The 18,333-nt window shown below is 44.3% G+C and overlaps 1 protein-coding gene across 7 annotated transcripts in view; it reads right to left on the bottom strand.

The window, feature by feature from the left end:
* The window catches only part of NETO1 (neuropilin and tolloid like 1), a 117,708-nt gene extending 101,640 nt beyond the window's left edge, over positions 1-16,068 (bottom strand). For 2 of the 7 annotated variants that reach the window (XR_009492665.1, XM_059880855.1), the window contains exons 1-4: positions 15,785-16,055; positions 13,710-13,763; positions 13,335-13,472; positions 8,361-8,609 (exon numbers count right to left, since the gene is read on the bottom strand). Coding sequence is in view for 6 of the 7 variants with exons in the window: in XM_059880855.1 (XP_059736838.1) it covers positions 8,361-8,609; positions 13,335-13,472; positions 13,710-13,763; positions 15,785-15,812 (469 nt within the window). In the remaining variant the exon portion in view is untranslated. Of the gene's footprint in view, positions 1-8,360; positions 8,610-13,334; positions 13,473-13,709; positions 13,764-15,784 lie in introns of all 7 variants that reach the window. The other 5 variants (XM_059880853.1, XM_059880854.1, XM_059880856.1 and 2 more) reach the window with 4 other exon arrangements.
* Positions 16,069-18,333: the final 2,265 nt, after the last annotated feature.

The following is an 18,333-nucleotide window of genomic DNA, read 5'->3' as shown; positions in this document are numbered from 1 at the left end:
TGAATGTTTCTCTGACTCGGATGATACCATTTCTCTTTAGGACAATTTTAGTGGAGGGTGGATGGTGGTCTTTGGATGTTGGGACATCCAAAGGTGTGATTGGGTCTAAAGGTGATGGGCTCAGAGGCGATGTTGTGATTGATCAATGTATAATCCTAGATAGTCCATAAGACGCCTTTGTGGAAATTAGTAAACAGCACCCATTTCTGGATATGGGTCTGCTTGGGGCGCCTGAATGGGCACGGAATCAGCTCTCCTTCCCTCAGCCTAGTGTCCTGGACATAACAGCTGTACACAGCAGCCCTGGGGAGAGGGAAGCTGTTGGTGACTGGAAGCAACTGGTCTCTGAAAAAAGTCAGAGACACATGTGTTAGGAAGAGGGAGTCATTGCAGGAGAAAGAAATGCAAGGTTTTTCCTTGAGTATTTAGCACATCAGTCACAAGTTCCCAGTCATGAGAGCACTTTACACACAGCTAACTGACCAGGTCAGTAACAGGAGACCTTGGGGAAGAACAGGAAATGAGTCACACACTTCCGGCTGGGGGGTGGGGACTGAAAAGGCAGATGTTTATAACAGAGGTAGAGGGAAAGAAGATAAATCATTGCCTTTTTCATCACTGTCAACTGAACGGCATTTCAGGCAACATGGGAAAGGTGAATTTTAAAATCCATAACCAGGAATGGTGAAATGTGGGTGATACAGTTCTATCCCTTAATTAAATTTCTTAATATAACTAAACTGAAAGCACTTACAATATGTGGTGTAATTAAAGTCATGATCTCTACCTTTGTGAAAGGTGTATCAGCACAGTGGTTATGTAACTGATGAACAAGCAGTCATTGAACTTCTACACAGAGCTCACGAACCTGGGCAACGCCTCTTCTCTAGATCACTGCTTTCTTTATCTTTAAAATAAAAAAGGCTGAATGAGATGAACTTCAAGGTCTCTTTCAGATCTAAAGAAAACACATGCCTACAATGTAAATATACCCGAGGTTCCACATGGACCAGTCTTAAACGTATCATATTCAAAAACATGCAGTCCAACAATTAATCATTAAAATAACAAAAAATAAAAATACACACCTAAACACTTTTCTCTACCTTTCCAGGAAAGAACAAGATGAGGAAAGGTATTCTCTCTGTACAGGAAACTTCTTTAAAAATCTTTCTTCTCTTCTGCTACAGCTTTCAATATTCTCTGTACAGATGGGAGCTAATCCTGGAAATTCTCTCCCACTCTCAACTTCTCTCCTGAACACCCACCTAGACCAAACAGCCTCTCTCCCTCGCTCGCTCTCTTTACTTATTCCTCAACCTTTCCCTTGAGCCCTCTTCTATACACATCAGATCAACCAAATCACAGGCTGGGGGGATGAGAGTTGAAGCATGGGGAAATTGCCCTTACATGAATATCTTTGGTAATTATTATATGTCCCTACTGTGACTCTCAAGTTTTCAGTTTCATTTCTTGAAAAATAAAAGCCTCAAGAAGAAATGTAATTTCATTTCATACATTTTCCATTTGACAGTATTTGTTGGGGTTGAAATTAGAATACTGGGAGCCTACAGTGTAAAGATAATAGAAAGACAACATAATGCTATCTGACCAAAACTTATTCAATCTTTTGTTTCTAGGTGAAAAAAATAATCAGATAAAGTCCTTGTCCTTGTTTTAACATTAACCTATAAACTCTTTTATTCTTTCATCTTTTAGTATAAAATGCAAATTAAAGTTTAGTTACTGAAAAACTGGTACAGATAGATGAAATATAGCTTTTCTTTCTTACCACCAAAGCACATATCTAAACTCTGATTATCTAGACAAGAAAAATTAGTAATTTTCAACATGTTTTAATATTCACACATTTCAGATAGAAAAAGCACTGCAATGGATAATTAAAGTAACTGAGTCTATGACAGTATTTTACCTAATTAATATATATAATTTAATATGCACAGAAATCTTTTTTAAACATTCAATTTAAATCACTGCACTGCAGTGTATCCCTTGCATTGCCTTTGGAGTGAATCAGTATGGAGTTTTCCAAGGAGTCTAGGAATTGTGCAGAATGTTCCTGAAACACTTTGCGCTGCTCAGATGAAACGTGCTATTTAAGTACAAAATATCCTGATAATTTCAATGTTGACAATGCCATTCATCCCATGACAACACCTAACTCAACCTGACTTATTTGATACTTTGAGGTATAATCCTTAAACTAAATTTCTCCAATAGGATGTGTATATCTTTGATACATACAACAAGTTCAGGAAAATATCATCAAAAGAGGAAGATTTCAAAAACATTACATTTTATGTCTGTAAAACTGACATAGTGAAAGTGAAGTCGCTCAGTCATGTCCGACTCTTTGCGACCCCATGGACTGTAGCCTACCAGGCTCCTCCCTCCATGGGATTCTCCAGGCAAGAGTACTGGAGTGGGTTTCCATTTCCTATGTCTGTAAAGATGAGACTAAAAAGCTGGCTTAAAACTCAAAATTCAGAAAAAGAAGATCATGGCATCCGTTCCCATCACTTCATGGCAAATAGATGGGGAAACAGTGGAAACAGTGACAGACTATGTTCCTGGGCTCCAAAATCACTGCAGGTGGTGATTGCAGCCATGAAATTAAGATGCTTGCTCCTTGGAAGAAAAACTATGACCAACCTAGACAGCATATTAAAAAGCAGAGACATTACTTTACCAACAAAAGGTCCATCTAGTCAAAGTTATGATTCTTCCAGTAGTCGTGTATGGATGTGAGAGTTGAACTACAAAGAAGGCTAAGTGGTGAAGAATTGATACTTTTGAACTGTGGTGTTGGAGAAGCCTCTTGGGAGTCCCTTGGACAACAAGATCACACCAGTCAATCCTAAAGGAAATCAGTCCTCAATATTCACTGGAAGGACTGATGGTGAAGCTGAAGCTCCAATACTTTGGCCACTTGATGTGAAGAACTGACTCACTGGAAAAGACCCTGATGCTGGGAAAGACTGAAGGCAGGGAGAGAAGGGGATGATAAAGGATGAGATGGTCAGATGGCATCACTGACTCGATAAACATGAGTTTGAGCAAGCTCAGGGAGTTGGTGATGGACAGGGAAGCCTGGTGTACTGCAGTCCATGTGGCTGCAGAGTCGGACATGACTGAGTGACTGAACTGAACTGAAAGAGCAGAAAGTCTCCCCATTAGGAAGGAAAGCACAAGACTAACTGGGCTTCTCTGGTGGCTCAGCTGGTAAAGAATCCGCTCGAAATGCAGAAGATGGGGTTTGATCCCTGGGATGGGAAGATCCCCTGGAGAAGGGATTGACTTCCTATTCCAGTATTCTTTCCCGGAGAAGTCCATGAACAGAGGAGACTGGCCGGCCACAGTCCATGAGGTCGCAAAAGATTTGGACTCCACTTTAGAGACTAAACAACAACAAGAAGAGATATTTGTTCCTAAAGAGATTGAAAGGGTTACATCCCCCAAAAATAAAATATCTGGGATGTTCTTCTTTCTTAATATCACACAGACTCCCTGATAATGCCTCTGAACTGGTGGAACAGCACATACGGTTATATATTTTCTCTTTAGTTTATATTTTCAAGTGGCAAAGAAAATTGAGGCCTAGGGAAGCTGGCTGCGGGGGGAGTTATTCTCTACTGAAACGGCATTTTCTGTTTAAGTAAAAAAAATGTGGATTGTGGAGAAGTGGTATCCACTCTTCTAAAAATTCATTTTTATTTAAAAATACATTTTAAATTTGAATAAAATTCATCCTAAAATGACCAACTATGGTATGTTCTCTTTTTGATTCGTCTTGTTTTATTTATATAAGTAATATCAAAAATAATATAGTATCCTTTTCAAAAATAAAAAATAACTGATAATGCTGATAAATTTTCACTATATGTCTATTTTGGTTTCTTCAATTCCTTCTCAACCATCCTACTCCCAAAATCATCTAAGGTAATCATTGTTACGAGTTTGGTGAATATTATTCCAGTATTATTAAAGTAATTTTATTATAAAATTTTTTCTCATGTGAGAAAATATTTCCCAATAAATGTTATTAAGATGAGAAAACCTTATTAAGATGAGAAAATAATATCAGTCTATTGCAATTTTAATATGTTTTCTTTTTCAATTATCTGTGGGTTATCAAATTTTCCATCATGTAACTTGTAACATTCTCAGTAACTCTGAATTCATTTCTCGTCTCAGGAGCAGGAGAGTGTACGTCACAACACAGCTGTGTTTACACCGGAAGCAGAGAGGTTTTCCCAAGAGGGATCATCCCGGAACCTCCCCCCAGGGCTCTGGGGTCCTTAGCCATCTTTTTCAGACCTCACCCTGTCCTTCATTTCTGCAGACCTCAGAGTTTGACTGGCTGAGTTTTCTCTGACTGTCGCTCAATCTCACAATCCTTCTCGCGCATGCTAGACTGTAATCCTAGGTGATTCATCACTGCACTGTGTAAAGGTACAGCATCCAGAAATAGTCATAGCCTATAAAATAAAAACTGCAGAGTCATCAGAATGTTTCAGAAGATGGGAAATCCCTGTAAGAGTGAATCGGTGGCATCTTCTCTGGCTCTGCTTCTCACCCTCCAAGCCCACACGTGACCTCCATCCACCACTATCTACCACCAGATCACAAGTAGTTCCCAGAAACACAGGAGCCAGGGATTAAAGGCCTATGTTTAAAGGTGACTAGGAAAGAAAGTCAAAGATACTCAGATACTAAGAGACAAAAACAAGTTTTGAGATAAGAGTTGACACAAATTAGTGTCCTGGTCAGGCAAGACCACAGCTCAAGACTGTACAGAAGAAATGGCCCATGGCAGTTTGAAACCTATAGTCATGTGCAGATGCAAGAGTTGGACAATAAAGGAGGCTGAGTGCCAAAGAACTGATGCTTTCAAATTGTGGTGCTAGAGAAGACTCTTAGAGTACCTTGGACTGAAAGGAGATCAAACCAGTCAGTCCTAAAGGAAATCAACCCTAAATATTCACTGGAAAGACTGATGGTGAAGCTGAAGCTCCAATACTTTGGCCATCTGATGCAGAGAGCTGATTCATTGGAAAAACCCTGATGCTGGTAAAGATTTAGGGCAGGAGCAGAAGAGGGCAACAGAGGATGAGATGGTTGGATGGCATCACCAACTCAATGGACACAATTCTGAGCAAACTCTGGGAGACGGTGGAGACAGAGGAGCCTGGTATGCTACAGTCCATGGGGTTGCAAAGAGCTGGACACAACTTAGTGACTAAACAACAACAAAAAGCTTAAACCTAAACCATCACTGGGAAAAAACAATCCATGTTATAGAGGTGAATCATCATGTACCTTAGCTGGATGCAAGTTACCAAGTTAAGCTTCAGTATCTGAATTTCACACTCACTGTATAATCTTATTATAATCTGGATGTCTATGCATGGTTGCTTACAAGAAACATTGAGCTGTGTGCGTCTAGGAACACTTAACTGAAAATGTATGTATGTTTTTATATGTGTGCATATATGTATATGCATAGGTGTTTACACATATATGTGTATATTCAGTCTTTTAAGCTTGGTTAATGGGACTCATTACTAAGAGTGGGTAAATTCTCATATGCCCACCTCAAGTTTCCGAGACTATAAATTAAGATCCAGATTCCAGATTGTGATAAATTTTCAAAAATAATGCAGACCACCTGGTCTTCTCAGTGCTATTTCTGCTCTAACGTATTTTATGACTGTTATCAGAAGTAACTATAACCCTCCTGTGGAGACTTAGACCCACTTAAACAAACCTAATAAGGAAAAGTGACATCAGGAAGGTTAAGTTTTGCATATCCACCCCCCAAAGTCAGGGAAACAGCAGTTGTAATTTTAAAAAAATGTGGGATGCTTGCTCTCCCAATAAAGTATGCCAAGCCTCCTTTACTTCTAAAGAACACACAATCAAATTAATAAAATAAGAGCTATCAATAGTTGAGATCTTATAGGAAGTGAAAAGTCCATAAATATGCATTGGTCAGTAATCAAAATATCTTCCAGCAAATCTTTTGAGGTAATCAATATTATTTGTATTTTTATTTTACAAATAAAAATATTGTGTCATAAAACATTAAGAATCATGTCCGAAATTTATAGCAAGCAAGAATAAGAAAGTCTGAACTGGAAGCCTAATCTGCTTCTAAAACCAGTGTTCCTCACGGCCATGCTGGAGGCCAGTGGGGAAGATCCCCTCGTAGTGGGCATCCCGCTTGGGTGCCCTCAGAATGTCAGCACTGCTTTATAACTTAAATGATAAAGTGAACTTGAAGAACTCTGCTCAACTTCCACAAATCACCACTTGAAGCATACTACTAAATAAAAATAAAGCCCAAATTAAAGTGAAGTCTCTGTGACTCCCTGTTCTCTATATGCTGTGTATTCTGTGGTCAGTCTGTCATGGCTGACTCTTTGCAACCCCATGGACTGTAGCCCGCCAGACTCCTCTGTCCACAGACAAATTATCACTAATCTCTGCCTCCTTCATCAACTAAGTGGCCTCCTCAATATTGTCTCTTTACAGAATGAGTTGTGGATTATGGTGCCACTCAGACAATGGCCTTGGGCCATGGAATGTCACTTCCACAGACATGGGATTTTTACACATCTCTTATGGTCCTACATTTCCCTCAGATGCCAGGTGTAGGCTTCTGATACACTTTGGTTTGTCCAAGTGACTAGAGAAGCTTAAGGCTATCCTTGACGTATTCATCATTTCATGAACCACCTCCCTACATTCCCTTCTGATTCAGTAGCTCTTGGTGATAAAATCTTCTTCTACAGATGAAGTAGCATGGCTCTAAAGAAACAAGGAGCAAAGAACAGCACTTGAGAACCAAGAAGATTTTGAAAACCAAGGATAGCAGTTGAGCATCACCATTTATGCATCTCAAATAGAGCCAGAATCTGGATCACATTGCTTAAGTTGATGAAGTTGACTCTACATCTCTAATGAGACTACAATTTTATATCTTCACATTGTTTCCAATGATTACCAATCTCAGGATGAAAATGGAACTTAGGAAAGCCTAGATCATAACACATGTCATTGTCTTTAGGTTCTGGTTATATTCCAAATTAGCGGTCAAGAAGAAAATATGTATTTCCATTAAAAACCCTAGCATTAATTAAGTAATCACAATGTTTATACGTTTTCAGAACACATCAAGTTTGATCGCCACATATAAAATATCCATGACTTCTGTTAACAACCCAATATTAGAAAAACATAATAAAAACCACAATCTAGTAATGTTTAAGGCTAACACATAGAGTTTGTATCTCACTTATTTTAATTATATTATTAGTCTATAGTATCATAATAAAAGTCATCATTAATCTCATATTAATTATTTAAAACATTTTAGTGTTTGAATGGAGCATCACAGCCCTGCTCTGATGTTACCTCTGTAACGTGGGATGGAAACTTGAACAAAGTTTACATACATTTCAATTTAATTTACTGCCTGTTACAACCTGAGTAAAACGATACACACAAACTTTAAAAAAATATGTAATTATAAGTAAATAATGTGCTTTATGTAATTTGAGTCATCTTTCCATTAAAAAAAAATGACCTCATCAAATCTCAAATTGCTGCAGCATGATGTTCACAAAGTTTAAAATGTGATAACAATTTTTATTGTAACAAATGATAGCTCATCATAAAGTAAGCCAGTCAACATCATAGGCCTTTTTTAATATTAACAGTTTAAAAGGAAAATTGACATAGAACGGATAATTATATAATAACAGATAATGTGTGCCAGGCCTTGCAAATGAATACTGGGCTGCTAGGGGGCTCACTTTTCCTTTCATCACAACTCTTAGGGATTTGCATTTCTAAAAAAGAGATTAGACGGCTTTATCCTAAGATCCATTTGCTTTAAAAATAATAATTTTCAGAACAAATGAATATTTTATTCAAGTTCTCCAAAGATCATTTCGATGGATACATTTTACAGTATTGCAATTGCCTTTTCAAGTTTATTGGGATTCAAAGTATAATTAGTTTCTCTATTACAGACTGCCTCTTGAATTACATGTTTCGGCATAATGGAAGTCCAACTAATTAATCATGTTGCTGATGACCATGTAAACCCCTGAGTCACTACGGTTTACCTCTAGAGTAGGCTAAATTTTAAGGAAAAGTAATTTCCCTTTCAGAATTTATGAAATGAAAAGAGAGAGCACTATAGGTTTGGTTCCAAATAGAACTGGGAAGCTCTTTGGAAATGATAATGTTGTCTTACAGAAGTTCTTACACTATGATAGCAAGAGAGCTAAGGAAGAAAACATTGACGGGGAAAAAAACAAGTCCCCACTTACCAGGTGTGAAATTGTACCGGGCTGAAAATCCCATAGATTCCAGCTCTCCATCAGCAAAAAATTTAATCCATAGAAATCTTCCACTGGATTTTATTACAGGTGGATTTTGTTGTCCACAAAAACGTCCAATTATTGGAGAAAATCCAAAAGGTCCATCTCGAACTTCAATATGATCAAATTTGCACTCCCAAGATGGTTCAATAGAGTACTTTTCATCAAAGTAAAGTTCAATGCACTGTCTTGGGGCAGCTAAAAAAGAGAAAGGAAGATTATGTCTAGAAGGTCCTTTTTTAAATTTGTAGTTTGACTTTTCGGATTCTATTTAAGATTTCATCTGGTATAATAACTTCTATCCAACTTTGTGACATACACAGAAACACTAAGGACGTTTGTTTCAGTTAGTATTCTACGGGATAAAATTTCTGTAAGAATGTCTAAGGGATGATTCTTAAAACTGAGGAGGTTGCCCAAAATATTATTCTGATATAAAAAGACCATTTCAATGTCTGACACAATGAACAAGTCACGGTATTTTTGTGAGAGGCTCCCAATTCAGGTTTAAAGAGTGGAGAGGCGTCTTTCCGTTACTTCTCCCGTATCTTCAGGAGAAGCCAGTTTTCCGGTCAGACACCACTTGAGATCTGCTTCGCGTGGAGTTCTACAGTCATTCAAGTAGTCCCAATCAGATGTCTTGGTTAGAGCAAAATGTGTGTAGAGGAATATGAAAAGTAACTCTTCCAGAACACAAGTCTTATCCCATCATTCTCAGGCTTAAACTCGTTCAGAGACCCTCAGCTATAAAGGAACAATCAACAGGATGGACACACAGCTTTCTTCGAAGCCTCCTACAGCTCACCCCAGCAAGGCTCTTCCACCTCACGAACAGCCCGAGCCCAGGCCATTCCAGGCCTTCACGTTTTCTAAGACAGCATGCCCTTTCAAGTTTCCATGCGTTTTCCCACGTTCTTGACTACCTGTATACTTCCAAACCAACTCCTGTTTACGTGAGGAAATCTTGCTTTAAAAACAAACAAACAACAACAAAACAACACACACAAAGAAAACGTCTCCTCTCTAAATCTAAATACACAAACTGTATCTGGCTACCTTCTTCCTTCGGGCCTCCCTCATAGCTCTGTCGGTAAAGAATCTGCCGGCAGTGCAGGAGACCCAGGTTCCATTCCTGGGTCGGTAGGATACACTGGAGAAGGAAATGACAACCCACTCCAGTGTTCTTGCCTGGAGAATCCCCACGGACAGAGGAGCCTGGCAGACTACACACCATGGGGTCACAAGAGTCGGACCTGACTTGGTGACTAAACCACCACCAACCACCTTCCTCCTTCAGCACTCAAGCACAGTACTTGTCCTTCAGGATTTGTCAAAAACAACAACACTGTTGGGTGAACTGCAGTAAATGAGCTTATCTTTATAAATGTGCTTACAGCTCTCATCACAGGAAAGTGAGAACAGGTGAGCGGCTCTGTAAACCTCTGCATGGAGGCATTTGCTGAAGCTTTTCCATTCTTGCCTTGTCATGGCCAACAGTTCAAAATTCTGGCATTCTAGACTGATACTCAGTCAGGGTACCCCCAGCATAGCCATCACAGCTCTTGAAATATCCACACGTTTATGCTAGTTAGCAAACAGCTGTCTCGAATCCTTTGAGTGCTCTCCAGCCTCCTGACCCTCTCCAAAGACCAACCCCTCCAGAAACTTGAAAGTTAAGACCTGGCACAGGAGGGCCCACTTTACATGTGATCAGCAATCATCCCGAATGACTCCTGTTCCCTCCACACCAGTTCTTAAATATATATTTAAGCCACTTGAATGGCTTTAAAACTAAAGCCTTCGGTATATGCTTGCCTTTAAAATGAATGCATGGGTATCAAAACGTATATAGAATTGAGATATGTAATCAGCAGAAAATTAGAGACCACTTTGTAACCCAGAAACTCTCTGCCTTTTCCTTCATAGTCCACATCGCCTTTCTCTTTGTTCTGCTCTCCCTTACGTATTAGTTTACAAAAATCTAGTCTATGTATTTCTTATCTCCTCTCTTTCCAGACCAATGCACTGGATGCCATGGACATCCCAAAGGAGGGAGATTATAATATAATAGTATTTGCAGCTCCATCCAAGACCAATTAAATGAGAAAATCTGGAGGTGACCCCGGCATCTGTATTTTTTAAAAGAGTTAAAATGCTATAAATGCCCTTTTGATGATGGTACTCATACTAACAGTCTCAACAGCAATCTCTGTATTTATCACCTGTAAACATATACTTTCATGCCAGGACTATTTACTGAACTCAAGATCCACACATGCAATTTCTTCATGAGACATCTCCATGAACATGAAATTGAACACGTGGCTTTCCCTTTAACCCCCCTTTCTCCACCCCTATTCCTTAGGTGCCATAAGGATCGCATCTAACACGTCACCAAGCCAGAACCTATAGAATAGTCCCAGGATGCCTACTCTCCCCTCCCTACATCCAGTCACTCAAGGTTCAGTTCCCCAAATACCTTTCATCGTTTTCCCATCAATGTCACTTCTGTAGTTCAGAGTTTCCCTGTGGTTTACCTGGTCTTTCACAATAGTTTCCACTTCGGTTCTTTTCTTCCAGTTACTTCATCAAAATCTCAGCTTACTATTTCTCTCCTGAGGTTATTTCAGTGGCATCCCACTGTCTACAATATCAAGTCCAAACCGGCCTGGGTGGCAGACGGATACCAAGTTCTCCTTTACCTGAGACCACATGCACTCCAGCCTCCTCACTTGTCCCTCTCCTTACCCTCTGCAAAAGCCCTCTATATCGACACGTGGTTAACCAACCACACTGTGTCTCTGAACCTCTGCACATGCTATTTTACACGGAGAATGGCAGTGTCCTGAATGGTCTTTAGAACCGAATGCAAGCATCTCTTTCTCCTTATAGCCTCGTCTTTCTCCCTGTTCCAAACACTGCTCATCTCACAGCCACTTTAGATTCTTTACTGGAAAAGAGCATAGTACCCAGGCCACACTGTAGGTTCCATAAGGCAAGTACCATGTCTATTTTGCTCAATACTCTCTAAACTATACTAACAAGAGTGGTTCAGTAAATATTTGTGAAATGTATGAATGAAAAAGGGGCCAGTAAGAGTCGGACATGACTGAGCGACTTCACTTTCACTTTTCACTCTCATGCATTGGAGACGGAAATGGTAACCCACTCCAGTGTTCTTGCCTGGAGAATCCCAGGGACGGAGGAGCCTGCTGGGCTGCCGTCTATGGGGTCGCACAGAGTTGGACATGACTGAAGCAACTTAGCAGCAGCAGCATGAAGTATTTCAAGAAGGGTTCACAGGGATAGGAGGTTCTCTTTATTTCCCAACTTTCAATTTTGTCCTTGACATGAAAGAAAAACCTATCAAATTAACATGTGCCTTGCTTGTAAGTAAATAGTGAGCATAAATACCTTCTATGGTTAACTCTGGTAAGGTAACTCTGTGTGTGGGTGGGTGGGTGGGTGGGTGGGGGTGTGTGTGTGTGTGTGGTAGGGGGAGCACAGGTGTTTGGGAAGTTGCAAGTTTGGGGCCATTAGGTGCTACACATAATATTGAGAACCACTAGATGAAATGTTCATATATTTTTAAAAATTGTCCTTAATAGAGAGGTGTCTACAAGGGTAATGGAAATGGAAAATGTTCAAAGAAAAGCGAATCCCTTTTTCAGCACTTTTTATCCTTCAGGCTGGGAAAAAAACTGATGAGAAGAAGCATCATCATTTGGAATGCTGACTTTGGTGTGAAAGGATGAAAATGTCACTTTTGAGCACAGACTGAGGCTCAGAATAATATTCAGATTGATATTTGGAAAATATGATTATGAATTTAAAAAACCTTAACTAGAGGATAATTGCTTTACAATGTTGTGTTCTGCCTTACAACAATGCAAATCAATCATAGGTATACATATATCTCCTCCTTCTTGAGCCTCCCTCCCACCCTACATGATTACATTTCTTTCTACACGAATACGTTTTGGGTGCTTCATATTATTTAAGAGAGAAAACAACAGAAATATAGATTATTCTACTAATTATTTAACCCATAAAAGATGAGCTGACAAAATGGTTACACATTCAGTAATATTATACCAATCATACATCCATTCCATTAATTAAGAATTCCACATCAATGAAATCAACTGCAAAATAAACTAAGTTGTTAAATTCTTTCTATTTTCCAGAATTTACCTGTTTATAAGTCTTTACTAATCATTTCACTCAGGGATTCCCTGGTGGCTCAGAGGGTTAAGGATCTGCCCTCAATGTGGGAGACCCAGGTTTGGGGACGATCCCCTGCAAAAGGAAATGGCAACCCCCTCCAGTACTCTTGCCTAGAAAATTCCATGGATGGAGGAGCCTGATGGGCTACAGCCCACGGGGTTGCAAAGAGTTGGACACAACTGAGCAACTTCATTCACTCACTTAATCATTTCAATAATTAGCTCGATCCCACATTTTATAGTTGCTGGATTCACTCAGAGACATTTTTTGTGTAGGGTGTCCAGAACCAATTTTTGTAATGTCTCTATGTATACTGGGCTTCCCTGGTGGCTAAGTGGTAAAGAATTCTGCCTGCCAATGCAGGAGACACATGTTCGACTCCTAGATGAAGGAAGATCCCCTGGAGAGGGAAATGGCAACCCACCCCAGGATTCTTGCCTGGGAATCCCATGGACACAGGGCCCTAGTGGGCTACAGTCCATGGGGTTGCAAACAGTTGGACACGACTTAGCAACTAAACAACAACAAAGCCTTTACTAATCACTTCAATAATCAGCTCGATTCCAGATTTTATGGCTATTGGCTTCACTCAGAGATATTTATGTGTACGGTCTCCAGAAGCAATCTCTGTAATGCCTATATGCACACTGTCCATCCAGAGCTCAGGGACGGCCAGGCCGGACTTGGCTCCCTCACCTTCTATGATGTAGATGCATTCCCGGTCAGGGGGGTACTTGCTTGGATAGTTCGGAGAAGTGAAGATACCTCCCTCTGCATGTTTTGTCCACGTTCCACACTGCACAGACTTCTGTGTTTCTGAGGTGGTTTGCTTTTCTGCAAAATAAAATTTTTTAAAGCCCCATTATCCAATTTTCTATACAACTAAAAATAGAGAGGACATTCTTACAATATCCATTAGTAAATTAACTTCTAAATGCTGTCTTAGTCAAAACCAATCAATTATATACACTATAAAACTCTCAGATATTCTGGAATATTAAGAATATGAAGAATACAGGAAAATGCAAGTGAGGAGAGACCTCCCACTTGAATTTTTCCAAAGAAACACACCTGTTCCTTTTTTGGCTGCTCCAGACAAATGGAGGATGATTAAACTTGCTACAACTGAAACAGAACAGAAAAATCGGGAAGATTAATGTACACTGAGATGACCAAATTCTATTAACAACATAACAGTTTAACGATAAAAAGATATCAAAGAAGATTATTACTGTCAACCCTTCTCAGATAACTAAGAACTTGCACAAACTGATTCAAAATGTACAAATCAAGACAATTTAGGAATCTCCTCAGGAAGTAATGCCAGTTAAGAATGGTTGAGACTCAAGCTCCTAAGGCAAATTCAGACTTTGAGACTAAGAGCCCACATTGTCACCTACTAATGTCACATCACAGTGGGCTTTCAGGAATGTGGCCTGGCTGCCCTTTGTAAATGACTTTGCCAGCTTCTTGCAAAGAAGACAGAGGGTCAGCAGGTCAAAAGACGAAAAGGAAAAGTGTTTTCATCAACAATGTTACTGTATTTTAGGAAACAAATATTTCACCAAATCCTATGGCAGGTGGGGGAGGGGAACAAGGGAAGAACAGCCTAATGTGGACTGAAGGCATTAAGTACCATAATAAACATGTTTCTTTTTTACAAAACTGACCTGCCAAGTAACCCCACTCCTCAGCATGCTTAGGCTAGGAAATGAATCTCTCCTAACCTTAACTTTGATGCAATCCTTTGTATTATCCAGGAATATTTTATAATTTTAAGAAAGGTTATTTCTATAAACATTTTATTAAGGCAGATTTTCAGTAACAGAAAAAGACTCTAACCTAAAACTTAACAGTAAATCTATGAAGACCATTAAAACACACCCTACTGTTTTACTTCCACATCCTTGACTTAATATTTTCACAAAGTCTAAAACTGAGAGAAGTATTAAAGTAATCTAGTCTTCATAATTTCTGATTTTGCCTTCTGTATTTCTCTTTTATCATTTATTTTCTTGTCAATTATCTAAAAGCTCTCAGTTTCATTAGGTCTATAATTATTAAGTCCACTTTAAAATGATTTTGGATAAGGGCAGGTATAATCCACAATGATTTCCTACACGAAAGTTCAGGACAGGATCTTAAAAAGGCATCCATTAAGACTGTTTCAGGAAAAGTATATGTGAGCCCTGATATTAATGTTTGAGAAAGATGTCCATTATTTTACTTGTACTCTATATAGCCTGTCTGCTTTTAGATTAAAACACTGGTTGTTACTGTCTGTGTTCAGGTAGAAAAAAAAGTCTTACTCTTAACTTGCCATGTCTATACACACACACACACACACACACACACACACACACACACGTTTACAGCCACCAGTACCAAGCTGCTGGTTTGGGGTTTCTACTCGGATGGAACCGCACTGTGGATTGTGTCCTGTGAGGAACACAGCAGCAACGTGGCTGCGTGGCACGGTCAGCCTCACCCTCCCTCTATCCTGTGAGATTCCCACCACGGATCTTCTTAGCCTGCCTTTACTCGATGACTTGTGACGCTATTTGCCTCCAGTCCCCCGCTCTCCCCTGAACCGCATGCGAACCGCACACTCGTGAAGCGACACTCGAGGTCTATCTACACTCTCCGGAAGAGTTGAGGCTGGCACTCGCGCTAGCCTCAAGCGTGGCGTTCAGGTGGCTCACACACGACCCACCGGAGGGGCGACACGGGCCCGCTGGGCTCCAGAAGCCCCTGAAAGGACCGTTCCTTCTCCCCGGAGCTGTCGAACCCGCTCTCTCCCCCACTTCCACCTGCGACCTCCCTGGGACCCGCTCCCCGTCCTCTGCCGCACGTGCGCGTCCCCACCGGGCACTCGGCACCCTCCACCCCCCGACGCCCCGGCGCGCGGCGAGGCTGTTTTCCTCGGCCGACACTCAGCTCCAGGGACCACCGCCGCGCGCCGCCCCCACGCCGGGTCGAGGATGCTGCAATACAGAAAGTTTACATCTGCCCCAGACTCGCGGGCACTGCGGGGTCCAGCGAGGGCGCGGCGGGGGCCAGGCTCTCCCTGAGCGCTCGGCCACGAGGGGAGGGAGGCGGGAGGAGGGTCCCCGGGGCGGCCCGGCGTGGCGGGAAGAGGTACTCACTGTGAAACAAACTGCGTCCATAGATCATGTCTGTTCCTTACACCAGAGGCTCCAGGCTCCACTAATTCCATTTAGAGACGGGAAGACTTCCAGTGGTCAGGGAGAGGACGGAGTCGAGAGAGGGTTGAGAGGTGCAAACCGGGAACAGATGAAGAGCGGGGGGAGAGTGAGGCGGGGGGAAAGCCAGCGATCCGAGCCCACACAGCAGCAAGATCCGAGTCCGCGCGTCCTCCGCCCCGGGCTCGCGCTCGCACCCGCTCGCCCTCTCACCGCCGCGAAGCCGGCAGCATCCCGGCCGTGACGCTCGCCTCACGCCCGGGCGCCGGGCGCCTCCATCCGCGCCGCCGGCGGCTGCTCCCGCCCCCTCTGCATCACCGCCGCCGCCGCCGCGGCTGGCAGGAGGGCGCGCGGGCGGCGGCGGGCGCGGGGCGAGCCCTGGGGCACTCCAGCCGAGGCCGGACAAGGGCTGGGGCCGCGCGGCGCGGCCAGGCGGGGACAGGTCCGGACCGACGGCAGCGACGGAGCGCGCAGCGGCGGCGGCGGCTGGGGCTCGCTCAGTCCCCAGTTTCATACACCACGAGCAGCAGGTCGGAGCAGCCCTCCTCGGTCCAGCCCTTGGGGATCGTCCGCTGAGGCATTGAAGACAGGAGGAGGAAGGGGTCCGTCATCGGCTCGCCGGGCTCCGCGCCACCTCTGCGATCTTGAGGAGAGAGGAGCGGGTGGGTGGGCGTCTGGGAGGAGGGCTGCAGGGTGGTGGCGGAGAGACCCGGGGGGCGGGGGGCGGGGGGGGAGGCGGGGACGGGAACGGGGCGGGGAGGGAGCGGGAAGATGGCAGAGTTACCAAGTGGGCGCCTGAGTCATAGCCCGGGGCGGCGTGACCCTTCGGGAAGCCCGCGGCCCGCGTACAGCCGCGCAGCTCCGCTCGGCCGGCGCCCCCAGGGCTGGTGCGCGGCCGAAAGGGGCGGCGGCGGCTGCAAGGACATCACACCCGCTCCGATCCTGGGGGTGGGGCGAGGGGGAGAGGGGCGAGGACCAGGCTGGGAGCCGTCACTCCGCCTGCCCGGGCAGAGGGGTCCAGAGGGCGCCGGGCAAATCCCGAGCTGGAGCCTCGTGCCGGCTAAAAAGGCGGGGGAGGAGGAGGGGCCAGCAAGTGAAAATCCCTCTCGGGGTTCACATGTTCACTTTTGAAAAACGCCTAGAAACTGCGATCGAGCTGTCCCCCGCGCCCCACAGTCCATCTGGCTAGAGGAAGCGGGTCCCGTCTCCCTTCGGGGGTGACGAATTAGCCGTATACCCCGGGCTCAGGCTGGGAGACCAGGCAGCGGCGCGCCGGAGGCGAAGGCAACATTAAAAGTTTCGCCTTTTATCGCCTGGTCTGACTCGGAGGTCGCCCCAGACAAACTGCTCGGGCAGAGGCACGGGCTTCTAGCGCATTTCCTTCGCCCTCCCCAAGATATTTTAAAAAAACCCCAAAGCAAACACCGATCGCCTCCTACCCCACGCCAATATGGACAGACGCGCGCTCGCGCAGCGCGTTAAACTCGGAGAGGGGAGGGAAAAAGAGTTGCTGGGGAAACAACCCCGAAAAAAAAATATCCAGCTTCTAAAATGAGAATAAACGAATATGGAGAACCGTAAACGCGAGGTGGCCCGAGCAGGGCTGGAGCGCGTGGAGCGGAGTGTCCCTGCCTGGACGCTGCGGTAACCCCCCACCCCCGGGCTGCGTCCCGCCCTCCGGGCTCTGCGCACTCAGCCCGCACCCACCCGTAGCCGCCCGCACCTCGGGGCCCAGCGGAGGCAGTCGACCCCCGGCCCCCGCCTCGGCGGCCCCGGAACCGAGCGCTCCCAGCCGCAGCCCCCGACTCCACCGCTGGGACTGGGAGTTGGTGGGGGGGCGATGACGGCGGGGAGGAGGCAGGCGTACCAAGAATTCGAAGAGGTAGAAACCTGAGGGGCGCTGCGCCGCCGAGACTAGGTCACCTTAAAAGGCAGAGAGGAAAGAGCCGTGCGCGCGGACCTGCGGCCGGGCCGCCCCCTCCTGGCACCTGCTGCTGCAGCGCCGGGCCGCCCACGGGCGTGCGCGCGCGCGGGGGATGCGGGATGCTCGCGGCCGCCCTGCCCTCAGGTTCCCAGCAAAGCAGCGGCGAGAGGATGGAGGTCTTCCTGCCAGTAATCTGAGATGAGGGATAATGAGGCGACCCCGAGGCCCGAGAGGATTCCCCAGTCCCGGAAGCAATCGCCAAGACTCCTTCCTTCCAGCCTTTGGCTCTTTGATACCGGGCAGCTGCAAGTCCTCGACCGTGGTGGGGTCAAGTGATGACATAGAGGACTGTGAGTGTGTGTGTTTTGGTCCATTTACTGAAAAGTGGGTAGATGGGGCTGGGTGAGAAGGAGAGCTAGAGCAATAGAAGGAGAACGCCAGACTGGGTGAAAAGGGAAAGGGGAGAGGAGAGACAGAGAGACCTAGAGACAGAGATAAGAGAACGCAGAGGGAGAGACTGCGCGCCCGCCGAGCGCCAACTCCATCAGAAGGCGTGCCTGCGAGAGGA

The sequence above is a fragment of the Bos taurus genome, chromosome 24 (genome assembly GCF_002263795.3).
Source record: "Bos taurus isolate L1 Dominette 01449 registration number 42190680 breed Hereford chromosome 24, ARS-UCD2.0, whole genome shotgun sequence".
NCBI lineage: Eukaryota > Metazoa > Chordata > Mammalia > Artiodactyla > Bovidae > Bos > Bos taurus.
Note: the sequence above shows the minus strand (reverse complement) of the source record. Positions and strands in the feature narration are given on the sequence as shown.